The 27660-nt window shown below is 34.1% G+C and overlaps 5 protein-coding genes across 5 annotated transcripts; 2 read left to right on the top strand and 3 right to left on the bottom strand.

Annotated features, from left to right (window-relative positions):
* The first annotated feature begins 1930 nt into the window (after nucleotides 1-1930).
* Nucleotides 1931-4094, top strand: LOC120131597 (ethylene-responsive transcription factor RAP2-12-like). Its single transcript, XM_039148551.1, has 2 exons — nucleotides 1931-2283; nucleotides 3088-4094. The coding sequence occupies exons 1-2, from the start codon at nucleotides 2001-2003 to the stop codon at nucleotides 3966-3968; spliced, it is 1164 nt and encodes a 387-aa protein (XP_039004482.1). The 5' UTR covers nucleotides 1931-2000; the 3' UTR covers nucleotides 3969-4094.
* Nucleotides 4095-4960: 866 nt separating this feature from the next.
* Nucleotides 4961-7313, bottom strand: LOC120131876 (developmentally-regulated G-protein 2-like). Its single transcript, XM_039148755.1, has 7 exons — nucleotides 7291-7313; nucleotides 6741-6921; nucleotides 6405-6461; nucleotides 6232-6306; nucleotides 5922-6041; nucleotides 5649-5819; nucleotides 4961-5092 (listed from the first exon to the last, which is right to left on the bottom strand). The coding sequence occupies exons 2-7, from the start codon at nucleotides 6894-6896 to the stop codon at nucleotides 4961-4963; spliced, it is 711 nt and encodes a 236-aa protein (XP_039004686.1). The 5' UTR covers nucleotides 6897-6921; nucleotides 7291-7313.
* Nucleotides 7314-11236: 3923 nt separating this feature from the next.
* On the top strand, nucleotides 11237-14113 carry LOC120131599 (uncharacterized protein At2g37660, chloroplastic-like). The gene is made up of 9 exons (XM_039148552.1): nucleotides 11237-11469; nucleotides 11563-11655; nucleotides 11750-11805; nucleotides 11976-12071; nucleotides 12196-12273; nucleotides 12706-12768; nucleotides 12857-13030; nucleotides 13204-13299; nucleotides 13949-14113. The coding sequence occupies exons 1-9, from the start codon at nucleotides 11289-11291 to the stop codon at nucleotides 14021-14023; spliced, it is 912 nt and encodes a 303-aa protein (XP_039004483.1). The 5' UTR covers nucleotides 11237-11288; the 3' UTR covers nucleotides 14024-14113.
* A 1897-nt stretch (nucleotides 14114-16010) lies between these two features.
* LOC120131875 (protein ELF4-LIKE 4-like) lies at nucleotides 16011-16355 on the bottom strand. Its single transcript, XM_039148754.1, has one exon. The coding sequence runs from the start codon at nucleotides 16353-16355 to the stop codon at nucleotides 16011-16013; it is 345 nt and encodes a 114-aa protein (XP_039004685.1).
* A 4620-nt stretch (nucleotides 16356-20975) lies between these two features.
* Nucleotides 20976-21765, bottom strand: LOC120131600 (transcription factor MYB114-like). The gene is made up of 3 exons (XM_039148553.1): nucleotides 21633-21765; nucleotides 21428-21557; nucleotides 20976-21351 (listed from the first exon to the last, which is right to left on the bottom strand). Exons 1-3 carry the CDS (start codon nucleotides 21763-21765, stop codon nucleotides 21039-21041), a joined length of 576 nt encoding a protein of 191 aa, XP_039004484.1. The 3' UTR covers nucleotides 20976-21038.
* Between the last annotated feature and the right edge of the window lie 5895 nt (nucleotides 21766-27660).

Here is a 27660-nt window from a genome sequence, read left to right as displayed (position 1 = left end):
AGCAATACTTTTTTAATTAATCACTGGTATTCGATTTATTAACCAACTAATTTAAATCAGGTATTATATAGGCGACTGATGAAGGAGGCTTCAACTCAATTTGCTCTATTCACAAACAATAGGATTTTAACGTTTAACCTTATTTAATAAACCTAATATCTCATTCTACTAGATCAACTTATTGTTGGTTGTTAAACAATATTTATAATATAAATGAAAAATAAAAAATAGTTCATTTTCCATATTAGTTAATTTATAATACATTTTCCTTTAAAATGGTTTATGACAAATATAGCAAATCTTGCAAGATAAGAAACAATTTATTATTATTATTTTTTTACCACTGAGGGATAGCGTTCATCATAAGGGTGCGTTTGGTTCACGGAATGAAAGATTACCAGTGGGAATGTAAGATTACCAGGGAATATGATTACTGTGAATGTTGTATTTTGTGTTTGGTTGGCTTAGTAGGAATGTAAGATTACCATGTTTGGTTAAAGGAATAAAAGATTATTGGAATGTATATTTGACCAAATTGTACTTATTATATATTTATTTTTTTAACAAGTTGCAAAATATTTATATAATTTCTTTAAAAAATTTAAATTCATAAAATTTATATAATTTTTTTACAAAATTGAAAATATAAAAAGGTTTAATGAAAGGGTAAAATTTTATTTTAACCCCTGAACTTCATATAAAATTTTAATTATAGATTTTTTTATAAATCTAAAATAGTTTAAGGATAAATTTGTAATTTAACATTCGTAGATTTTTTATTATTCAATGACAAAAAAATGATATTTAAAAAAAAATTAAGGGCATTTTAGTCCAAAACGCAGATAATCCAACAATACCTAAGGAAATGGAGGTAATGACATTCCCGGTAATATACCCCAAAAAATCCACTATTGGTAATCTTACATTACCGGGAATGAGATTCCCGGGCTAACCAAACGGGGGAATGTGGGATTACCTCCATTTCCTTAGGTATTGTTGAATTCCCGACGTTTTGGACTAAAATGCCCTTAAATTTTTTTTAAATATAATTTTTTTGTCATTGAATAATAAAAATTCTACGAATGTTAAATTACAAATTTATCCTTTAACTATTTTAGATTTACAAAAAAAAAATCTAAAATTAAAATTTTATATAAAGTTCAGGGGTTAAAATAAAATTTTACCCTTAAACTATTTTAGATTTACAACAAAAAATCTATAATTAAAATTTTATATGAAGTTTAGGGGTTAAAATAAAATTTTACCCTTTCATTAAACATTTTTATATTTTCAATTTTGTAAAAAAAAATTATATAAATTTTATGAATTTAATTTTTTTTAAAGAAAATATATAAATATTTTCCAACTTGTTAAAAAAACAAATATATAATAAGGACAATTTGGTCAAATATACATTCCAATAATCTTTTATTCCTTTAACCAAACATGGTAATCTTACATTCATGCTAAGTCAACCAAACACAAAATACAATATTTCTAGTAATCCTATTCCCTGATAATCTTACATTCCCACTGATAATCTTCCATTCCGTGAACCAAACGCACCCTAAAAGATAAATTTAACATTTTGGATTAAAATGTTAAATTTTAAAACATGTAAAGACCAAAATTTCTTTTATTCTAGAGACTAAAATGAACTTTTAGATAGTACAAGGAATGAAATGTTCTTTTTGATAATAGTGAGATTAAATAGAACTTTTAGATATAATACAACTTTTAATGGAATTTAACCAACATTTTTATGTGAAAGTTATTTTATTTTTAATAAAATAAATTAACATATATTTGTATTTTTCGTGGACATGAATGTAAAATCACCTCCCTCGAAATGATATAAAACTCCCCCCAGCATGCCTTGATCACTCCTATAAACCCATTCAGAAGCAAGCATTCATCACTACCAACAAACCAAAAACGAAGAGCCGCTATTCTACTTGTTTCTTACTTAAATCTCTGACCAAATCACCAATCGAATCATCATGTGTGGGGGAGCTATTATCTCTGGTTTTATTGCTCCGACGCGGTCGCGGCGGCTAACGGCTGACTTCTTGTGGCCCGATCTGAAAAAATGGGAACCCAAAAAGGGGTCGGGTAAAAGGTACTCGAAGCCGGTGTTCCATTTCGCTGATGATTTTGAGGCTGACTTCGAGGAATTCAAGGATGAGGAATCTGACATCGATAACTATGATGTCGATGATGTTTTGGTTGATATCAAGCCTTTTGCTTTCTCTGCCTCAAAGAAAGCATCGTCGACCGTCTATCGTGGTAAATAATAACTATAATATTGAGTTATTAGTTTTCCTTTTCATTTCTCTTTCAAATTTCGTTTTTTTTGTTTAACTCCTTACTGTTGGAAAAAATTGAATTTTGTATTATCTTGGATTGTAGCTAAAGATTTATTGTTATCGAGTTTTCGTAGCTTATCTGGTGATTATTTAATTGGAGTATGCCTTATGAATACATTGGTTAATATGTTTTGTTAAAATTTTATAATTCTATCAAAAGGTTTAACTTTTTTATGCGCAGAAATTTTCTGTTATTCTTTTTTCAGCTGTTGATAGATTGTCTCTATCAATGTCTAAAACATTTTCCTTTCTATTTTGCCTTTTACTGCTCAAATAAATAAAGATCTGCAAGAAGTGTGGCTTTTCTACCTGCTCAAATCAACTGATTTTGTAGTGTCTCTTGAGAGTGATTATTGTTTCAGTCTGACTTATTTGTGCGCTTCTTAGATTTTTATTCCCCTCGCGTCAAACTGGTTTTGAAATCTTAATATGGATTAAAATTATGATTATTGTTTCCGAGCAGAGAAACCAAAGTCTTTACCTTTAATTAATTTTTAGGAAATTTAGTTTGATAAGTCATACCTTAACCAGTACTTTTGACTTTTGAGTATAATGTTGATTACCGTGTTCTTCTCATGGTTTTATTGCACTTGAAGGTCCTGAATTCTGCTTCCTGGTGAAATTTATTTAATTTTTTTTATAGGTTTTCGTTAACTATAACATTGGTTTCATAAGATCAATGAATTTGTAGAGTATTAATAAGTTTTTGTTTTTGATTATGAAGGTCCGAACCCTGTAAAAATTGTTCAATCCAAAGGTCAGGCCGAGAAATGTGCAAAAAGAAAGAGGAAGAACCAATATCGAGGAATTCGACAACGTCCATGGGGTAAATGGGCTGCTGAGATCCGAGACCCATGGAAAGGGGTAAGGGTCTGGCTAGGTACTTTCAATACGGCCGAAGAAGCTGCTAGAGCTTATGATGCTGAGGCAACAAGAATTCGGGGTAAGAAAGCAAAGGTGAACTTCCCTGATAAGATTTCGCGCGCCTCTCCAAAGCATGCGAGTAAGACAATTGATGAGAAGCCACTTCTCATGTCAAATTTGAGCCGTGTTGAACCAAATATCCACCAGAATTTCAATTGCTTGAACAAACCAGAGCAGAACTACTATGATATCATGGATTTCGTAGAAGAGAAGGCACCGATCGATCCATTTGCATACGTGGACCCTGTTCCTTCTGCTGTAGATGTTGGATCTAAACCTTTTGCTCAATCTGACATCTCTCCCTTGTATCTCAATTTGGACGATGGAAGAAACTCCTTTGACTCTTCTGGCTTTGACTGGGGAGAACATGGTGCAAAGACTCCCCAAATATTGTCTGTTCTTGAAGCTTCTATAGAAGGCGATGAGTTTCTGGAGGATGCAAACCCTCAGAAGAAGTTGAAACCAAGTTCTGACAACATTATGCCTACTGAAGAGAATTCTGGGAAGAGTTTGTCTGATGGGCTATTGGCTTTAGATGATCAGATGACATTCATTGAAGGAAGCTGGGATGCTTCCATTGACGCCTTTCTCAATGGAGATGCAACTCAGGATGGTGCATACCCAATGGATATTTGGAGCTTTGATGACTTCCCTTACATGACTGCTGGTCTGTTCTGAGCAAGCGTGCTCTACTTGGTGATTTTTTTCTTCTGTAAATGAGGCGTCGGGCGACAGGACAGCCGCTTTATCAATTGTGTTATCTCTAACATTACTTCTTTTCATTTTTATGGACGAATGTTCAGCTGTTTATATCTCGCCTTTGCCTTTTGTTTTTCTTGTTTACTGCTCAGGAATTGGCCAATCCGTTGTCAAGTTTGTGCTAATAAGAGGTTTTAGTATGTTTCATTTCTTTTATGTCGAACATTGAACCTTAAATTTCAGCAACTGCATCTGTGACCATGTTTGATTCAAGATGAAACGAGGAAAGAAGATGAATTCATCTTTGCCATTTGTTTCTCCTATACCCCATTCTGGGTTTTTTTTAGCAGGGTGCCACGCAATTTGTCCCCGTCATATAAAATAGCCACGTGAAGCAGGTAAGATCGGGGTTAAAATAAAAGAAGAAAAATATCCAATCTTCATCTCTCTCCCTCTTGCATGTGGGGAGCATTGCAAATTTCTTCATTTCATATGTACATAAATTAACGCGTCGGGTAGGGTCACAAGGCTGTCATGAGGATTTGTTTGGTAGCTGAAGGTCAAAGGATTCGGCCATCATCTAGGCCACCGTGGGGCTCAGCTTTGGTGGTGTGATGGGTCCCAGTATCATGAACTCACAAAGGGTGGCAACTCTAGGAAGATGACATACCAGGAAATACTTTATTCCTATCCAAACAAAATGATGAACTAAAAAAGACAGGTAAAGACTGTTCTGCCCATAACAAAATAATGAATTAAAAAAGACAAACAAAAGCAGCCCACCAGCATCACCACCCCCTTTTCAATGTTGACTTCTATTTGCTACGACGGTTCTGGCAATTTGCTTAAGGAAGCTTCAGTGAAAGGATATACTTGAGATTTATAGTTTTTTGGATCATTTCTTTGTATTCAATCTACCTCTATAATCTATTTAACGCTTTGGAACACACGTCGAGGATCTTCCAACCTGCTCATAGTAACAATGTGAGTTTGACAACGAGGGCTTTAATTCCTTGTGTGAAAGTCAGCCAGATTCTAGGTGGGGTTTGGTTGCAAGACCAGTAGGGGCAGAACATTGTTCCAAAGAAACCATCAGGTTCACCCTGCCAAAGATTTGTAATTTGTGTTCTTTCACATGGATGTTTCATTTACTTACCGAATCCCTTGCTTCTCAAGGCATTGAAATAATGCTTTACCATATTCTCTGAACATGAATTCCCAGGTGGGTAATCTTGATACGAGCTTAAGTACAATGATTCTGGTGCTACAGGTTGCCCTGGATTGTGACATAGATTTTAGTGTTTAGGGAATTGGCAATCTTAAATGAAGGTTACATAAAAAAACACAGCCAAAAATTCTCCTTGTTAAGTTTCCTTTTTCACATCCAGTTTTCCCCAATGAACTACCAGGTTTTCTTTGACGCAATTTTTTTGACGTATGGTAGACGGCATTTTACTTTCCTTTCTAACAGGGAATGAACAATGAACTTCATTAAAACATGAAAAAACGAAGCAGGCGTAGTATCAAATGTCATTGTGTTCTGATCATGTCACTAAAGATGCTTCCATTTTAAAACTATTGGCATACTCCTTAACCTCCATTCCATATTATTCACTATTTCCAGAAGCCATTAACATTTTTAAATAAGATAGGACATGCCTTCAGATTGCAGCTTATCACGACAGAATGAGGTTGCCAGGCTAACTTATCCACATCATCAATACCGATGACATCTATCTTGTTGTAAACATACACACAATTAATGTATTTGCGGTTTCCTTCAATGACATCTATAAGGTCATCCACTGTGGCATCCTCACGAAATAGAACCTGAAAAGAATCCATCAGGAATACCTCAGAATAAGTAAGAAAACACCATTTGAAAGAATGAATAAAACAAATGTGAAGTTTAATCATTACAAGACTGCATACCTCTGCATTGTGAATTTTGTACTCATGCAGAATTTGATAACAGAGTTTCTCGTCCACATGAGTTAAAGGTAACGTACTATTGAAAGTGATTCCCCCAGTTTTTTTCTTTTTAAAATATATCTGCAAAAGAAAACCCAAAATGAAGGAGAAAGCAGTATAAAAAAATCCATCAGAATTTTCATACAAATTGAACTAGTTCATGTTAAGCCATTATGATATGAAAAATATTCATTTTTCTTTAGGCAAACAACAATGCAGTATTTTAAAATATATCGATGTCTAATGTATCCAACATTAGCAACAAACTTACTTGAGGTGGTCTCTTGTTTAAACGCAAACCCACAACTTCCAGTTCCTTGGTTAGTATTTGGCGATGACCCTCGCTCTGGGGTTTTCATATCAGATTACACAGGCATAAGGTAAGAGAAGTCTCTTAAAAAATTCTAGAATTGGAAAAACTACTATTATGATATAGATACTTACTTTAGCGGCATCAAGAACCATAAGCACAAGATCTGAGGACTTGGCAACAGCAATAACCTGAGAAATGAACAGTCTCATAAAGAATCTTGAATGTGAGAATCTATTCAACCAAACTCAGTATAAGAATGAAGCGAGCAAATCATAGGTACAAACAGAAAGGAAAAAAAAAAGAAAGACATTATATTATCTTTTTCCACATGATACATGCCAAGAAACACAATATGCATTTTAATCAAACAATATTCAATAAAAGTTTTATCAGTTACCTCATCTGGATACGACAAGTTTATACCAAGAGATGTTCATAGGGTAAAATTAGAAGCTGCAAAATTTTACCTGCCTCCCACGTCCTTTTTCTTCAGAAGCACCTTCAATAATTCCAGGAAGATCGAGAAGTTGAATCTTAGTATCATTGTAATGTATGATACCAGGAATGCATGTAAGTGGTGTAAATTCATAAGATGCAGCTTCTGAATGAGTTCCAGTTAACATGGTTTAAAGGGTTGATTTCTCCACATTGCATTGCATTACAATGCAGTAGTCAGCTCCACTCTCAAAGAACAATTTAAACACAGAGTATAAATCCATGTCTGTTAACTATTTACCCTTACAAATGCATGTTTGCATTGAAAGCACAAAATATATTTTCTTACACAATTGTGGTTGTGCAAGAAGACGGAGTGAGTAGGCTAGAGAAGGATGGAAATGAAGGTACTGGCAGTAGAGTGATATCATCAATATATTATTTATATTAAGTGAGATAAAGCCAAAATCAACTTACTGAAGACTTGAGTTCTATTTTTGCGAACATATGAGCAGCCAATAGTTCTTAATAACTTATTTAAAAAAAATAGGACAAGTGCATTCAAATGCAAAAGGTACAAACCTTGGAAATCCTATTAGTGCAACGAGTCCATGATCAAATTTTGAAACTTCAAAACCGTCTCCACCTCCACTAGAACCCAGATATTAAGATTCAAAAAGCAGTTTAATTTGGAGGGGGGGGGGAGGAAGGGGAGGAAAAAGAGAAAGGATATCGCATGATAAGTATAAAGAAAAACTACTGCAATTATAATAGGTTATACCAGCCAGGCAACAAACAACATAATCACTTAGATCACTTAGAATATATCATATCAAATGTCTAGCCTCACCAGAAAGAAAAGAGGAAAAATAATTAGGGCATGTTAGATATGGAAAGAGTTAAAGTAAAAAGAAATCAACCCACCTAGAAAGCGGGAAACAAATGACAGGAAACTGATAGTTCATTCAAGACTTTGAATTGTTAAAAGAACATAAAGATTGATTGTAACACGATCATGCGTACATTAAAATGTGGCAAAGAAGAATTTCGAGAAAATTCAAATAAGTGTCGGACAATATGCATATAAAAGCCAGTGGAACATATTCATGTTAAGATAAGAAATATCCATACTTTTGGAGGCTCTAGTAATTGTGTCCTTAGCTTTGCAATCTTTGCCTTGAGCTGACCAAGATGGTACTCTGTGTATTCAGTAAATATTAATAAAACAACAGTTGTTTTCCATAAGATAAAAAATTATCAAATATAAAAGGTTTTAAATTATCAAATATAACGAATAAAAAGGTTTTGAAATGATGTAAAAGGTAAAATATACAAGCTCTTATGGAATTGAAGAAGATATAAGCATATACCCGTGGCCTTATTTTTCTGGGTTGGAGCCATCTCGGCTTCAATTTCTTTAATCCTCTCAATAATCCCCATCTTTTCTCCTTATTTCAAGGGCACGGATTCAGATTCCAAGAGTGTTAATTATTGATTTAGATAGACTGTGAACAAGAGTAAATGGCTAAATTCTAACACAATCATGCAAAACCAGTTCACATTGAAAGAAAAGTAATTCGATTCTATAATCCTTTTTCTTTTCAATATCTCAAAAAGTAAATCAAAGTAATTCGATTCTATACACTGATTGTTGGTCATACCCGATTAAAAGCTAGTTGGGAATAGAAACATTGAAATTGGTAGTGCAAACAAGCAAAAAGACGACGTTTTGAAACACGTGAAATTGAATTTATAATCCATATGGAACTGATGGGAAATAAAGGGGGGAAAGTTGTTGAATGAATGACTCGCCGGAACAGAGTGAAACTCGATATCAAGTTCTCAGTAGCTGACAGGGAAAGAATAATATTTTTTTAAATAATAGATAGCGAATTTATTTATGTAACATAATACTTTTAATTATTTACAATAGCCTTTGGTGTATTTTAGTCGCAATGAGTGTTTTAGTCTTAATTCATTCGTTCGTTCAAAAATTGAATCGATATATAAATCATACATATTATGTTTCAAAGGTTTGTTTAATCCGTTGAAGCACAGTGAGCCGTTATATTTCATAAAAGATTAGATTAATACTACTTTTAATTATTGATCAAATTTAAAAATATCAATAAGTGCTGTTAGATACTTAGATGGTTCTTTAATCATTCTAGGATGCTGCCAGTTCAATGTCACAATTTGGTGTTGATTCTTAAGGTATTAAATTCTAATCATATGAGAGATTTTCGACCTATCACTTGTTGTTCGATAATTTATAAGTGCATTACTCGGATCATTGTTCGACGTCTCAAGCCTTTTCTCTCGAGGATTATATACATTAGCTAGAGTACTTTTGTTTCTGGGAGATCTATAGTCGACAACACTTTTACGGATTAGGAATTGGTTCAGAGGTATGGTAAGACCTCCATGTCTCCTAGACGCACTTTGAAAACTGACTTACATAAAACTTTCGATTCCATTGATTGAGGATTCCTTCTTATTGTTTTGCAAGTGTTGGACATGCCTCAAGTGATGATCGACTAGATTAGGGAGTGTGTTACAGCTCCAAATTTTTTCCTCTCCTTAAATGGAGGGTCGGTGGGGTTCTTTAGGGGGCCAAATGGGATGAGACAAGGAGATCCCCTCTATTTATTTATTTGTCCTCACCATGAACGTTCTCTCTAAATTGTTAGATAAAACGATCGAGTGTGGAGTGCTTATCTACCTCCCAAAGTGTCACAAGATCAGTCTCACAAACTTATATTTTGTCGATGACCTGATCGTGTTCACAAAGAGCAAATGTGATTCAGTTTTGGGTGTGTGAAATGTCATGGGTTTTTTTTTTAAAGTTTTTGGGGTTGCATATGAACTCGACTAAATTTGAAGTTTTTTCTTCAGAAGTGAGCAATGAGACCTTGTAATGCATTATTGAAGCTACTGGGCTTAAGATGGGGAGACTGACTGTGTTATACCTTAGTATACCTCTGATTTCTAGGAGGCTTACTGTGAGGGATTGTGGCCCTCTTATTAACTCAATTTCTGCTAGGTTGCAAAGTTGGAAAGCTAGGTGTCTTTCTTATGTAAGAAGATTGCAGCTGATTCAATTGGTAATCTATATATAGTATTCAAGATTTTTGGAGTAGGCAACTCCTCCTTCCCGCGGCAGTGATTAAAAAAGTCAATCCGTCGTGCTCTCAGTTCTTTTAGAAGGGCGAGGATAAACTTGTTAAAGGGGCGAGGGTTAGTTGGACTAGCATTTGTTTTCCTAAGTCGGAGGGGCTTGGTCTTAGAGACCTATCGAGTTGGAACCATGCTTGTTTTGTTTCCTTGATTAGGAAGTTGCTTCTTAAGGATGGATCAGCATGGATTGTTTGGATTTACACTTTTGTTATTAAGAACAACTCATTTTTGTAAGTTAGGACCCCAAGGGTGTAGTTGGATTTGGAGGAGTTTGATACATCTTAGGAAAAAGACTGCGGTTATTCAAAGGCTGACCGGGGATTCTTTTTCCTCGATTAGGATAGTTCAGAATGAGATCATACTTCGAGGAGGGGGGAAGTCCCTTGTGAAAAGTTGATGTGGCATCCGGGGCATATCCCAAAGAATTTTGTTTCGCTTGAATGGCAATGCTTGGTAGGTTACCTACTAAGAGTAGGCTTATTGACTTTGGTTTGCTTTTGGATGGTCTGTGTGTTTTCTGTAGGAGGGGAGCTGGAGACTCATGAGCACTTGTTCTTCAATTGTGAGTTTTCTAGGTAGGCTTGGGAATGGTGTTGAAGGCTTGTCGACTGCATAAAGGTGTCATGAGCTGGAGCTGGAGCTGGAGCTGGAGTTGAGAGTTGAATTGGGTCAGCTACAACCTGAAGGGTAAGTCTTCGGTGTCATACGTGATGATGCTAGAATGGGACGGTTGCATCTCCTTGATTTGGAGGGAAAGGAATTGCATATTGTTCCAAAACCGAACGAGATCAGCTGGTGAGTTATTCAACCAGATCAGGGAAGTGGTCAAATTAAGAGTCAAGCAAGGGTAAGCGTCTTGGGAGAGGGGAAGCAAATGATGATGTCTACCTGAGGTGGGATCTTGAGTTTTTTCTTTTGATTTTGTGGTTGAGACCTGTAGAGTATTTGTGTTATTTTTTAAGAGATCTGCTGAATTTGTTACGTGTTTAAGTGATTTGCTTTCATACTTTGGTTTTGAATTCATTCTGCTGTATAGGATTTTATATAGTGAAGTCCTTTTATTTATTAGTTGAGAAAACTAATAAATGCATACGGTGTTTTAATATCAAAAGATTAAATGAATTTTATAATAAATAAATTATTGATATTCTTTAAAGATTCAAATTCGATAAATGGCTTTAATGTCAAAAGTTATGTTTCAACATTAACTTGATGTGGGTTATATGATAGGAATATTGGTCGGTAAAGATCTCAAATTTCAGACTTTCAACGGTTCTGATTGAAATTTTGACTTCACTAGGGATATACAAGGCATTTCAATTATCGAGATTCGAGATATTGTTGATATCGCTTATCCATCTAACGACTGGTCAATAAAAAAAGATCGAAACCAGCAAAAGAAAATGGCGGGTACTCTGTCTTCTTCGACTCTCCACTGCAAAACTTATCTAGTTTTCGGTTCCCAGAATCCATGGAGAGCCCTGAATTCTTCTTTCCTCATAAACATCGGGAAGCGATCTCTTATTCGTTGCTCGGCCAAGAAGAAAATCGGATTCACGGATCAAATTCTCGATTATATTGAAGGTTTTTTGAGTGTTCGTATTTCCACGATGTGCTTTAGACTAGATACACGCTTTTACGATACTGATTTATTTGGGATCTCGTATTGGTTTGCAGGGGGTCCTAAGTTAAGAAGATGGTATGGAGCACCTGAACTGCTGCCAAAAGATGGATCAGTCGTGGAAGATCAGGAGGGGGCGGATTATCCAGGTAATTTGTTATGGAAACTGGAAAGATAATATCAGTGTGTTTAGCTCTTGGACAGGAAGAACCATTGATGAACTATTATTCTTTAAATTTTCAGAGGATGAAGTCAGGGATGCAGTTTTAGTAACAGACGGGGATAGTGAAATTGGCCAGGCAAGTTATCTTTTCTTATATATATCGTATTCCATATCATAGATATTGAGATTCAAACCACTTAATATAGCATGAAAATGTATTGTTGTGCCTGGATTTTTTTCTTCTAGTATCTTGAATTCCTACTGGTTGCGCCAATTGAGCTTATTGTAAATATTTTTTCTGTGTAGATGGTGATATTGTCATTGATTGTCAAACGAATTAAAGTGAAAGCATTAGTGAAGGATAAGCGTTCAGCTAACGAAGCCTTTGGAACGTATGTTGAGGTAACATCATATATCCTAAATGAAGTAGCCTCTAGAAGGGCCTTTATATATATGATTCATGGCATCGGCTTATTTAAATAATTATTTTTTCTTATATATGAATGTGGTTTTGCTTTGTCTGCAGTCAATATCCGGAGATACAAGTGACCAGATACTCATAAAGAAAGCTCTTCGAGGAGTTCGTGCAATCATATGCCCAAATGTATGTGAATTCCTGCTAAATCAGCATATTCATGTATCTACTATCTATAGCCAGATTATGCATACTTTCCGGTAGAATTCTAAATGCCACGTGCATCCATAGTTTATTTTTTTTGGATAATCATCAATAGTTATTAGGATCTTAAAAAAAGGAACAAAAAACATGAAGGATAACTGGAGAATCAATGTGGTAGTGAAAAAGTTAAACTTGAAGATTTAATGTGTTTCAACGTGAAACTCGGTCTGAAATTCGTGGGAAAATGTAATGAAATTTAAACAAAATAAAGATCATTATTTTCCTAAGATAATGAAAACATATTATTGCAAAGTCGTTTTTGACTGTGTATCCATTCGGTTCTAATGCTTTGACATTGCTAGTTTTGCTCTGGCCGCCATTGAAATTTAGTAAATTTTGTCTTGTCTTGTCTTGCAGGAAGGTTTCTTATCAAGTGTGGAGAGCTTTAAAGGTGTTGAACATATAGTTCTCTTGTCTCAGGTACTCTCTCTGGCTCTCCCTCTTCCCTGATATGCAAAAGAAAGGCTTTAGACTGTTTCTACGTGATTGTGGTTTACAAAGGTTGCAGTTGTCTGCTTATAGAGCTAGCAGTGGCATTCAAGCTATCATGACAAGCAATCAAAGGAAGTTAGCTGAGGAAGATGAATCAGCACTGATAGATTCACGAATTCCATATTCCATAATTAGAGCAGGAAAGTTGCAAAGCACTCCTGGTGGAACACAAGGTTTCAACTTTGAAGAGGTATATCATTTTATTCTTTTAATAGACCAAGCAGGATACTTACATTATGGTGATCCTCCTTAGTCTTGTTGCAGTTAACTGGGATAAATATGTTCGCCGACTTTGAGAGCGTGAAAAGCAACCTTATTCGTTATAATAGATTCTAACAATTCCTACAAATGCCCCATCGTCAGGGTTGTGCAGCAAGTGGAAGCCTCAGCATGGAGGATGCTGCATCGGTATGTGTGGAAGCGCTTGAAGTAGTTCCAGAAGCAAGATTCACATTTGAGGTCTGTGAATAATCATGTCTACATCTATTAAGGGAAAAAAGTACACATGCAATATCTAATTATTCTCTGTATAATTCATCCCACTGCTATTTTCTAGTTAAAATTTCAAGGCGACTGTCATTTTTCATCCTTTTATTCAAGGTGACTGTCGTTTTTCATCCCACTACTATTTATCTTGGTATTCTATAGCGATTAGTGGTGCGAATTTATCCTTTGTCATTCATCTACAAGATGCCCTTTCAAATGCCGAAAATCTAACTTTCTTTTGTAGAATACCTTAAGTTTATGTTATTTAAATTTGAGTTAAGAATAGGATGAGTATATGTCATATACTGCTATTATTCCAAGGTTTAAAAATTACTTGAAAACAAATATACTCATTAGAACCAAAAGAATAGTTATCAACAGAATGATGTCTGAATTGACACGGGAACAAAGAATATTTGTACAAGGTGAAGTGGAACCGTTCAAAAGGCAATGCAAGAAAAGCAATGGAACAAATAAATAAAACATTCATGCACAAACATTTCAGTTTCAAAGCACCTTTTTTCCCTCTTTTGTCTTCTCTTTGCCCTTTGTCTTATATTCCTTTCCATTCTTTGGTTTCAATTAGTTATTGATATCTACAACTTTACTGTGTGAAAATTAGGTTGTCAATGGAGGAGAGACGGTTTCAGATTGGAAAGAGTGTTTGACCAGATTGATTGAAAAAACAGAGCGTTAGCTGCTTTGATCCACTTGTTTGTTCATGTCTTCAGTTAGCTGGTCATTATTAAAATCCACTTGCCTGCAATTGAACTGCAAAAGTTTCTATTGGTCTTCTGCAATTTTATATTTTATAGTTTTCATACCAGTATAAATGCCTGACTTTGAGGGCAAACTGTAAGATTTCCACTACACCGGCTATGATGAATTTCATGAGAGGTTCATGTTTCAACATGTTTTTCATTTTTCTGCTACAACTTTAAGCTTGAAACTTAAGATTTAAAGGAAATATGCTTCTTTTCTCCACAAAGATTCTCTATGAGATTTTTCAATTCAAGTTTCAGTTTAGAAATTCTTCTGGGGTGTTGAAATAGTAGATACAGTCCATATGCGAGGGGTTGTTGCATGATAAAACAAAACTGAAAGCATGATGTTGGGGCAGCAATGGACATGAACTGGGGTAGATCTAAACGTTAAAGAATTGCTTTAAATATTATTAAAAAACTTATCCGCTTCCAATACTATAACATGCCAACGTTTAACGAATATGATCTCTTCTTTTAGTGCAAAAAATAACTAAAAAATGGAAGAGAACATAAACATAAAAAGGATACAATGGAGTACGGACACAATCTTACATTCTTTATTGTGAGATTTCTCCACTTCATGTGGAGAGTTGACTTGTCCGTACCCCATACATCTTCAATTGTTATTTGAAGATTAAACTTTTATTGTTTAATAAAAAATCCAGCTTAAGCGAACCGGATTATGATTAATATATACTATGCATAACATGGCCAGCACTTCCAAAACAAAGAATCATGAACCCCGTGATAATATATATATATATATAAAGACTTTTTCCCATCTCTTCTCGCATTCTATCATTTCCAAAACAAAAAAAAAAACCCTTAGATTCCTTTTGTTCTCTTTTACAAAGCAGAAAAATTAGAAAACTATGTTATCTTCGGAATATAATCTATTGAGTGCTAATCAGCCTAATTTTCCTTTTAAATATAGATTAGTCCCACATGTAGTAATTTATGGTTTAGGAATAAAGATAACATCTGTGATCCACTATCTACCCCCCCACCCTTCTTTTAAATATGACCAGAAAGGCTAAATCCATTATTGTTATGAAGAAGCTAATTCAAATAAGTTGTATAGTATCAGATTCATCTATTATGATCACATGATTCAGACAGTTTCCGTCTGGTTTTGTCCTTGCTGTCACAAAAATCATAATTGATCTCCACCCTTTTAGTCCAAAACTATAAAATCTACTTTTAACTTATGAACCATTGAAGATGCCAGTAAAAAAAGGGAGTTTTTCACATTTACTATGTCATTTATGACCTGGACATAAATGTTAAATACAAGTGCTAATGAGAAGTACGAGTATCCATAGAAGAGAATCATGAATCTAAACTTAAAGAACCTACCAAAAACGGGGTTATAAAAACAGTAGACACCAACCCTTTACTTGCAATCTTCCAGAAGCAATCAAGAATCTCTTTTGACAAACATGGGAGGAGAATAAAGTGTGATTGTTGAAAGTTTCCATCAAAGGCAGATAACTCTCTTAACAGATGAAAATAAAAGATCATTGGAAACTAGAAAATGCTTTTAGAACTGTGTCTAGACGGTTAAGCAATCACACTAGCCTCATTAAACATACAATTAAAAATGCAGCCCAAGTACATATAAGATTAATGTCTCATTTATTTAACAAAAAAAGGGAAGAAAATCCACTGATTTTAAACAAGTAATGCTTTGATTTCAGACAATATAGCATAGTTGTACATCACTACAATGGTAAATTTTTATAGGATGTTGTTTCAATCTAAAAAGTGGGGGTGTGAGGATTATGTTCAAACTTCAATATCTCAGACACATTTCATTTACTATCAATCTTTCATTTCTTTTACTACAATATCAAAATGCTCCCCTTATTCCACAGTGAAAGATAATACAATTTTATAACAAAAGGCTTAGCTTGATCAAATTTACCCAGATCTAATTCTCTTCTGACTAGCTTTTCCATCAGGTTCATATGTCCGGGCCGAATCGTCTTCGGATGAAACCTCCATCGATCTGCTGAACGAGCTGGACAGATCGGCGTAGAGATTGGCTACTCTTCTAATATTATTGTTCAACTCTTTAATTAACCCGACATTCCGGCCTAGGTTATCTGGGATCTTTGACTCATGGTTTTGGTTAATCTGGTTGATTAGCAGCCTGTTTTGGTCTAGTATGTCTTGAACTTGCACAAAACTCTTTTGGAATGTCTGCAGAACTTTGCCATCCACTTCAGTTCCATTGCCAAACCCTGGATATGTACCACCTTCCATTCCACAGTTCAGTTCAATCAAAGACCAGACTTATTCCTGCCTAACAACAACAGTAATAATGCACATCCGATTAGGACATATGAAAGGAAAAATGTTATAGTGGCACTCATTATTGCAAGAAAATAATAAAATGCAACATGGAAAGGAATTGAACGATATGGTCTCTATTTGGTTTGAAGAAAATGAAAGCAAAAGAAAGATAAACCAAAGTTTAAAGATAATAGATTTCTAATTTGTATTATAGGAGGCAGAACATCTCACCGGAGGAAGTTGGGTCAAAGATTTTAACAGTTTTGCTTAGATAAAATTACTGCTTAAAGATTTTCCTTTGCATTTCTAACAGACAAGGCATTAAGCAGAAAAAATGGTTTTAGTTTTGTGTTTGAAAAGGGGGAAAACACTGCTTTGCCCATAAAAAGCAACTTTTTAAATCAATCCCCCTACAAAATCATATACCAAATCTAGGAAGACATCATTAAAATTAAGATGGAATGGAGACAGGAAAAAAACAAATTTTGGTTTTAAAAATGGAAGAGTAAGGAACCCGGAAGCAATTCCTTTGGCTGTTGTTCCAAATATAGAGTTGCAAAGAGACGCTCATTTCCCTCAAAAACGATGAAAAGGGAAAAATAACTTAAAAAGCAGGTAAATAAATGTATAGTTATTTTATCAATAAAAAAATACCACTAAAACAGCCCAAGTATGGCATAACAAAATCTGGGTTGATTTGCATTTTCCATTTCTTACCTTGAAACCACAAGACATGTCGAGCGAGAAGACAACAGGAAGGATTGGAAATTATTTTCAGCAAAAATATGGGATTTGGATTTATTTTTCCTCTGACCAGAAATAAAGAAAATATCGGAACGGATAATTGTTATGTTTCTGGAGATGGCTGAGCGAGAGAGAAATGGTTAGATTAGACTCAGTTCAATTCAACACATAGAGGCCCTGAAATCATGAAACCGAGGAAGAAAGAATGAAAGGTTTTTGATTGACATGCTCTAATTAGTAATTACAGACACAACTATTAACGTTTTTGTTGCTTTCCCTCTTACTTTTAAAGACAGTCAAGCGCCCTCTCTCTCCTCCTCTTTTGTCTATTTCTCTAGATTTTAAAGACAGGCAAGCCTTAGGTAGGCAGTCTGGCATAATCTTTTCCGTTCACGGAATATAAAATTACTTAGAAGAATAAAATTACCGACAGAAATAATATTATCGACAGAAATAAAATTATTAAAAATATTAAATTTTATATTAGATTCGTTTAGTAGAAATATAAGATTACATAGTTTAGTTAAAAAAATAAAAAATTATTAGAATATATATTTTACTAAATTATCTTTATTATATATTAATTTTTTAATAAATTAAATTCTACTATAATATTACTATAATTAATTTATATATTTTCTTTAAAAATTTTAAATTCATAAAATTTATATTTTTTTTATAAAATTGAAAAGATAAATAGGTTGAATGAAAGGATAAAATTTTATTTTAACCTTTGAACTTCATATAAAATTCTAGTTATGGACTTTTTTGTAAATCTAAAATAGTTTAAGGATAAATTTGTAATTTAACATTCGTATAATTTTTTTTTACTCAACGACAGAAGAATGATATTTTTGAAAGAAAAAAATTTAAGGGCATTTTAGTCCAAAATGCCAAGAATGTAATAATACCTAAAGAAAGATGTATTCACATTCCCGGTAATATACCCCCAAAATATCACTGTTGGGAATAACTTATTACTGGGGTCGGGGATGTTTGTCAACCAAACGAGATAATGATATTCTATTTCCCCGGTAATGTGATATACCCTGAACCAAACGCCCCTTTAAAGTATAGTTAGATCCATAGAATATTAAATTATTTTCCAGAATAAATTTGTCATAATAGTATATTATTTTGTTTGATTTATTTGATATGTATCACAAGATTATAATATTTAGTTAAAAGAATATAAGACATAAAAAATATATGTTTTATTAAATTATTTTTTAGATATATTTTCTTTTTTGACAAATTGAATTCTCATTATTAAAGTTAAAATATTTACGTGAAAGTTCATATAAATTAATATTATTTATAGTTTTAATATTTTTAATAAAATTTGTAACAAATAACTTAATATATTTTTTATTGTTAATTATTTATTTCTTTAAAAATATTAAAATATATTTACACCAATATAATTATATGTTTATTATAAGTATTAAAACATTGAGAGATGTACATACACTGGTGTAAGTATGTATTTATTTTTAATCAATGTGAGTATATGTTAGTTGCTACACTTTTTTATTTATGCTATATGTATGAGTTGCACAATAAAACATCATATCAAATTATATGACACAAATAATAGAAAATATTAAAAAAACATGATATAAAAATCTTTTATGAAAATTAATCCTAAACAATATATGTAATAAAATATAAATGAAAAATAAAATTTAAATCGAATACATGCGCAAAAATATTCAAATCAAAATAAAAATTCTTATTTTTTTATATGCATCATATTATTTTATAATAAGTATTAAAAAATTCATAAATCATTAAAAAATAAAATAGATTTATACTCATATAATTATATACAAAAGGATGATTCGTTTTGAAATAATTATATTATTCAGAGGTATTATCATCTAAAAGAAAAAAATTGTCTGATACTTAAGAAAATAAGAGAAATAGGGGTGTGCAAATCCGGGTACCCTGATTTTCGGGTATCTGATTTCCGGGTACCCGGAACTTCTGGGTCGACGATTTCTCGGCCCGTGTCCTGACCCGAATGTTACGGGTACCTGGATTTTACGGGTACCCGATACCCGGTTTTTAATTTTTTATTTTCAAATTATTAATTTTAAAAAATATATACACAAATTTAAATGTTCGAAACTTCGAATTACATACTCTAATATCCGAACATAAAATTTAAAAGTTCAAAATACAAAATATAATAATCCATAATATAAATAATTCATTATATTTTATATAATTATATATAAAAAAATAAAAAATAAATAAAAACTAACCGAGTACACGGGTAACTGGGTACCCGAAAAAAATAGATTTTGTGACCCGGGCCCGACCCGGGAAATGTCGGGCCGGGTACCCGACCCGGCCAGATAATTTTTTTTTAAAGAATTACCTGGTTTTTTTAGATCCGGGTCGACGGATCGGGTCAACCGGGTCGGATAATTTTACACACCCCTACTCAAGAATACAAGGTAAAAAAAGCACTGAAGGTAATATTTTTATTACCTCCTGATAGAAATATTTTTGAACCAAACGTAATTATATGATTCTAAAAAAATTTATTTCTCTTAATAACGATTTTTTTTACCCAAACGTCCCTAAATTTTTCGGTTTTTTTTTTAATATCCTCACCTTGTTTAACTCGACCGCTGGCTGCTGCAGTACATTTTAGCATGTAGGAGTAATTGATTTGCCAAATATAATATAATAACACTTGAATGAAAATAATTACTACAATTAAATAAGTAGAACTGTAGAAGTAGTAGACAGATTAAGTGGACAAATTAAAAAAAAAACAAATTACCATGTTAATGAGTTTATTTTAATTTTTGGTTATATTTTTAAAAAATAAACTTATTTTAACTAAATTAAAATATTATTAATACTATAACTCTTTCATGTCATTTATGTTTTGATTCTGTTTTTCCTGTTTATCTTGCTAATGTAATTGTTTATGATGCTAATTTTGGTTAATGAAAAGTATGACTATATTTTAAAAAGTTAGAATAAATAATATATAAAAAGAATTTAAAATAAAATAAATTAATTATGATAAAATATCAATTTAATTTAATAATTTATTTGTGATGAAATTATTATTTTTGAGACTTTTTATAATTCAATATATTTTATTAAAAAAATTGTATTGTAAAGGTGACGACAGAAAAAAGGTTTTAATGTATTAACGGGTCTGGGCTTGGCTATCAAAATGTAGGCTCAATATAGGGCCGGTGAAGCATCTAATGCAAACACCGACCGGCTAAATGGGCCTACTAGCCTTCATTTGTCATAATATCTCTCTTAAGTTGACCCTGTTCACCGCAGCGTTTTGTCATTTGACTGAATTAGAATCTGAATTCACATGGCATCAAAATAGGACTCGAGAAGAGACAAAGTGATGAGTATTTTTCAGAAGATTGGAATGGAAATAATAGGACAATGATTTCCCACCGCACCACGGGGTTTAAGTCGCCGCAGGACTGTTTCTTTCCGGACATTTTAAGGCTATATATGTACTCACCTTGCTCTAAAGCTGCACCCCTTTTAAGAAAGTGGGGGAATATGCTTAAAACAAGACAATACAGTCTTCGTCATTGATGAAAGATCATGTTGTTTAATATGTTTATAGTTAGTTGTTTTCCTGTATTCCTCAGTTGCCTTACGAATCTCCTTTCTGTTTTCTCCTATTTTGTTTTACTTTTTGATATACTGATTAACACCAATCACGACCGTCTGCGCTGTAGTCTGTGGTCACTTTTTGAGCAACTAGGATATATAGCTGACACAATTACCTGAATGCTGCCCGATTCATTGACGGATAACAAGGCTTTACAGATTAACACGGATTGCATCAAATTCCCGAATCATGATCATAGGAAATTAAAAAGACAAAAGTTGTTGCTGCCGTTCCATAAAGTTTCAGTTAAAGCCCTCATCAACTTGGAGAAATCTGCTTACCCACTCCACGTTGAAGGTGTTATCGTTGGAGAAATCGAAGAACTCATCCATGTCGAAGTCGATATTCGAGTCCTCGCATCCTGCAGATGTATTCTCTTCTCTACCCTGTTCTTTGGCATTCTCCACCAGTCTCTTTTGAGATTTGCAGCCTTGTCTTGCCGAAGCTCCACTTTGTTTCTCGTTCTGGTTCACTTTCTTGCTCAAATGAGAATTCCAGTAGTTCTTGATCTCGTTATCTGATCTCCCTGGTAATCTCCCTGCTATCAAAGACCACCTGCATAATGGAAAAGTAATCATTAATAATCAACTTTGGAAGATAATATTGCAAGATTCATCGAAATGAAATTAACCTGTTTCCGAGGAGTTTATGAAGCCTAAGTATCAAGTCCTCTTCTTGGTCTGTTATATTTCCTCTCTTGATGTTAGGCCTAAGATAATTCATCCATCTTAGCCTACAACTTTTTCCACACCTATTTAAACCTACACCAAAGAAAAAGATTAAAAGAATCAAACACCTACATAAACCCTTACGATATTAATTCACTTAGTGACTACCTGCAATGTTTGCAATTGTCCTCCACTTTCTAGCACCATGAACTGCAATAACCTCAGCCAATCTTCTGTCTTCTTCAGCCGTCCATGCTCCCTTGTTGAACTCTGATCTCTTCGGGGGCACATTGTCTTCCATTTTAACTCCCCGATCTTCCCACAGGAGCTTGTATAGATTTTTTTTTTCGATCCGGGAATGGCTATATATAATCAGAAAGGGAGAGGAGGAGATTGTATGTGGCTCACAGTGTTATCTACCCTTCTTTGTGTGTAAAAAGAACCTCAACTACCACTTAACTACACGTACATATAATACATAATTGGAAGATACAAAGTGTTGAAATAGCTGCGTAGTGCAGACATCATGAAAAGGACAGCAGTAATGGCTTTGAATTTTGATGATTGAGCAATGAAAATGGTGTAAAGTTGGTAGAAAAGCCTGCACAAAAGGCTGCAGATTACAAAATACATGCATGCATAGTGCGCCTGTGAGTTGAGATTCTAGGGGGCACAAAAACTATGAAAAGATGGCATTGGCCATTGGGTTAAAAAACAGTGTGAAAGTTAGATGGCTATGAAATAGTAATCGGCGGGCATCTCCCCATGCCATTGCCATCCATATGCAAGTTTGTCATGTAGTAGCTAAATTTATGACAATGGGTTAGACCTATGGATAGACAAGTAGGAGCTGAATACAATTCACAGGATCAAGTCTAATTTTGTTTGATTAAAGTCTGTGCTGTGCATAAAGAATAAATGTCTGGTCAGTGCTTATGATTAAAGTCTACAATTTTCAATTATTTGCAAACCTATATATTAAAATAAACCTCTAATCATAAGCATGATTGAGCATTTGTTGCATCTTTATGAAAGTCTGCAAATCTTCATCTTGGATATAAAAAAAGAAAATCATAGCTAATCCTGCTTTGCCTAAGCATTATGATTGGATTAATTAATGACTAAATAAGAGATGCACTGTTTCCACTATGAATATCCGTTTCCCATGCTATCTCTTCCGCTGGAACAATTAGATGAAGCTTTTTTTCTCCTCAAGAAACAGATTGTAACCATTGTTGATTATTCATATTCTTTAGATAGTTTTGTTAAAATTTCTTTTTAAACACCAAACCCAACATAAACAAAATATTATCCATAATACTTCTTTAAAAAAGCATTATTTAGTAGAATAATAATATATAAATATATATTAAAAATATTGTGTAATTATTATACTGTTCATAATTTAAGAACAAAGATGAATTATACTTGCACAACAATCTCAATTGTGATACCAACTATCAGTTGATCTGGTGGAACGATACACTAGAAGATTAGATACCTTAAGTAAGATTAGGAGTTCAAATCTTGATATCCCGAATGGAGTAAATTGAGTTGAAAAGATTGTCATTATCTCTGTAATACTCGATCTAAATTAATCGATAAATATAAAAAATACAAATAGTTATAAAAAACAATGTTTTTAAATCCGGACCGGACATTGAACCGGTGAAGGTACTGGTTCACTGGTTCACTGGTTCAACCGGGTTCAACCACGGTTGAACCAGATTTTATATAAAATAATATATTTTTTAATTTTACATAATATTCAAAGCAATATTAATATATATGTAACATTTTTTTTAAGTTTACAATATTAAAAGGTATAAAAATATCACAAGTCATAACATATATAAATTAAAAACCATAAAATCAAGTGAAACAAAATGATTTAAATCAACTACAACATAATATTTAAGGTAAAACATATTAAATAATAAATATAATTATATAACTATAATAAAAAAGATAAAATTTTGGCTTAAAAAATCATAAATGTCATTTGGTTTAATTGTTTTAAAAAAACAATCCCACATGGCTAAGAAACATAGAAGAGCATCTCAAAAGTTTAAAGAGTAAAAATATGATAACAAAACAATCCCCACATGGCTAAGAAACATAGAAGAGCATCCCAACTTACTTCTATAAATAATATAGTTAATTTAACATTCAAAATCATGGAGCCTTTTGGTGAGCACAAAGAGAACTATTCTTTCGCTTCAATTGAGCTCAAATTTTAGGCTTCAATCGAACTTCTAATTTTTTTTTGAGTTTGAGCCTTTTCGATTTCAAGTTTTAATATTATATTTCGAGTTCGAGTTGAACTTGATAATTTTTAGCTCCTGAGTTTTTGAGTCGAGTTGAGCTTACTTTTAAAGTTTTTGAGTTCGAGTCGAGCTCAACAATACTTGAATTTGACTCGGCTCGTTGTACAAACGACGTCGTTTGGTTTACTTTTTTTTTAAAGAAAAAAAGTGAACTGGCGGTTCAAACCGGTTTTGCCGGTTTTCAGCCGGTTCACCCCGGTTTTACCGGTTTTCAGCCTGTTCTTCTAGTTCTTTACCGATTCTGTGCTCATCCGATTTTGGGGTTAACCGGACTAGACAGGCCACCGGTTCACGGTTCAACCGGTCGAACCGGCCGATCCGGTCCGATTTTAATAACATTGATAAAAAGACAATCTCAATTGTGATGGGATACATATTCTTCAGAAAATAATAAATATGTTTCATATTTTATAAGGAGAGAGAAAGAATTATTTAAAATTGAACTAAAATTTAATGTAGTCATAATTAAATCTATATTTTTTTATTATTTCGTTTCAAGAAAAATTATATGTTTTAGTTATGAGTAAATGACTTATATTTTGATTTTGATTATCACCAAAATTATTTCGGACTAATCCATTCTAAATAAATTAAATAATGGACAAACAAAACACTGTTAACATTACCATATTCCCATAATAACTCTTTAATAAAATTAAATAAACAATCAGACAAATGAATAAGATTGCCTAATAAAATCAGGGGAAAAAAAAGCCCTAATGTCGCCGCCCTTTGATTCTCTTAACTAAAAAAATCCATGCTACCGGGATGATGAGCCGCCCGATCCTGGCACCCCTCTGCCTGGTCCAATAGATCTCGACAAGTCAATTCCCTGCCCGCCAATCTCGCTCCCCCGCCAGTCTCGTACAAAGACACCCTCATCGGTGGTGACAATTCGATTCCGCCTATTGACGAAGAGATTTTCGAAGACGATGATATCGATATAGTTGATGGTGATGTTCAACGGGGTAATGTCAATGGCTTAATACCAGTTGATTTCTCCGATCAGGTAATCGAATTAGCGAACAAAAGTTTTGATCAAACAATTGATTTCCCTGCCCGCCAATCTCGCGCCCCCGCCAGTCTCTGATATCGATATAATTGATGATGATGTTCAACGAGGTAATGTCAATAGTTTAATATCAATTGTTTTCTCTGATCGGGTAATCGAATTAGCGAACAAAAGTTTTGATCAAACAATTATGATCAAACAATTGATTTCCCTGCCCACCAATCTCACGCCCCCAGTCTCTGATATTGATATAGTTAATGGTGATGTTCAACGAGGTAATGTCAATGGATTAATATCAATTGATTTCTTGATCGGGGAATCGAATTAGCGACCAAAAGTTTTGATCAAACAATTGTGATCAAACAATTGATTTCCCTTCCCGCCAATCTCACGCCCCCGCTAGTCTCGTGCAAAGATAGCCTCATCGTTGGTGACAATTTGATTCCGTCTTTTGACGAAGAAATTTTCGAAGATGATGATATCAATATAGTTGACGGTGATGTTCAACGGTGTAATGTCAATAGCTTAATATCAATTGATTTCTCAATTGTGTTGGATACATTTTCTTCATAAAATAATAAATACGTTTCATATTTTATAAGGAGAGAGATAGAACTATTTAAAATTGAACTAAAATTTAATATAATCATAATTAAATCTATATCTTTTACTATTTCGTTTCAAGAAAAATTATATGTTTCAGTTATGAGTAAATCACTTATATTTTGATTTTGATTCTCACCAAAATTATTTCGGACTAATACATTCTAAATAAATTAAATAATTGACGAATTCTGATTCATGATGTTGAACCATTTTTGAGAGACCAGAATAGGCACGGTAAGAGAGAATTCCATAAATTGGAGAGACCACGCCACATAGGGGAACAAACATGACGCGAGATCAAGAGAGGACACGACTCGATTACATTATATTTATGTCATAAACCCCGAATCCAAAAACAGCATGTATTAGTTAACACAGCATACCTGATTTTCATCAAACAATTGTGATCAAACTTCTTGACAAAAAATTGGTTACACTACGCTTCGCAACCATCTTTACAACTTGTGGAAGCCATCGCAATCCTTTCGCCTTAAGGACATTGATAATGATTATTTTTTGGTCTCACTCTGCACTCACTCGGATTATTTGAAAGTCCTTGATGATGGTCCTTGGATGATTTTCGGGCACTGTCTAACGGTTGAACCATGCTCCCCGGAGTTCTCTACCACCCAACCTTTCCCACGATGGCTGGTTGCTTAGATCCGCCTACCGAATCTACCAGTTACGCTATATAAATGGAGTCTTATCAATAAAATCGAAGAGTGTATTGGTCCAGTTCTGAAAATTGGCTACCACAATGAAAGTGGTCGACGTGGTAGATTCACCAGGATAGCCATCAATATTGATATGACGCGTCCCTTCGTCTATAAAATCATCTTCAAGGGGAATATACAAATAGTGGAGTATGAAACCTTACCGATCGTTTGCTTTCAATGTGGATGTTACGGTTACGCTAAGGACTTCTGCCCTGAAAATAGATCGAGTACCCAAAGTGAACCATCTCCTACAACCGCGTCTGTTGAACCACCCCAACCTGTTCAACAACAAGAATCCATGTTTGGTCCTTGGATGGTAATCGAACGATGCCAACGACGAACTCCTAAGTAAGGTGCAACTCATAAAGCAGTTTTAACTGAAACACTAAGCCCGACATGACGATTTGCAGCTCTTGATACCCCATCGGAGGAGACCCCTATGAGAGATAATGTTGGTACGGTCTTCGCTCTTATCCCTGTGACTTCCCAAGTTATACCCCCGACCTCCCAACCGAGCAAGCCTCAAAAAGATCCCAAAAGTTCGTGTGATAAAGCTCTGAAACTGGTGCATAAACCCCTCCCCATCTCCAGGTCTAAATCCCGGATTCAAAAGTCGAGAACATCATATTTCTTTGTTGGTTAAAGAAGTTATATCTCTCAAAATACTGACCCTCCTCGCCACTTAGATACTTCTCATAAAATAACAATTCTAGACCGTACCAAGCACACTGCCTTGCGGATCTCCAAGAACTCTATTCCGAACATTACAAGTGTACCGTTTGCAATGGGTTATGTCCCACCGGCAGCCCTCACAAAACTACTCGATCCTGGTTCCACTATCGTCTTGGCCCAAGAAACCAATGTCCCTATCACTACCACTGTCAATCAAGTTCAAACGCCATCCCCAATGACTCTTCCCAATGTTCAGCTAGGTCTGCAGGCCCCTGATAATCATGACCACGTGGTTGCCATGTTGGAATAATTGAAGTGCCCCTCTTCCACTCAATAATCTATTATGAATTTTAAATTCTTTTGTTGGAATGTTCAAGGTTGTAGACAACCAAAGTTTGTGTAAACTATTCGATAGTATCTCCGTGATCATAAACCTGATGTTGTGGCATTTGTCGAACCTCGTGTTAGTGGATCTAAGGCCGATATGGTGATTCGGTCTATTGGATTTCCTTTCTCCCACCCGATTTGAAGCTACATGATACTCTGGCGGAATTTGGATATGTTGGTTTGATTCTGTTCATGTTGACGTCATCTCCAACCATTTTCAATTTGTTCACTGCATGATCATTTCTATAAAGGATCAAACTTATATCTTGGCAACTATTGTTTATGTCAGTCCTTGTTCTTCAAAGAGGAAATGTCTTTGGCCTCATATTGCTTCCTCGATTTCTAGGCCCTAGATTATTCTTGGCGACTTCAACGCCACCCTCAGTCACTCGGACAGATCAGGCGGTGCTACCAATTCTCGACCAAGCTTGGACTTCTAACTTTTTCTCTATAATTTTGATCTTCATGATATGGGG

This window comes from Hibiscus syriacus, unplaced genomic scaffold, assembly GCF_006381635.1.
Source record: "Hibiscus syriacus cultivar Baekdansim isolate YM2019G1 unplaced genomic scaffold, ASM638163v2 tig00110556_pilon, whole genome shotgun sequence".
NCBI classification, from domain to species: Eukaryota; Viridiplantae; Streptophyta; class Magnoliopsida; order Malvales; family Malvaceae; genus Hibiscus; species Hibiscus syriacus.
Note: the sequence above shows the minus strand (reverse complement) of the source record. Positions and strands in the feature narration are given on the sequence as shown.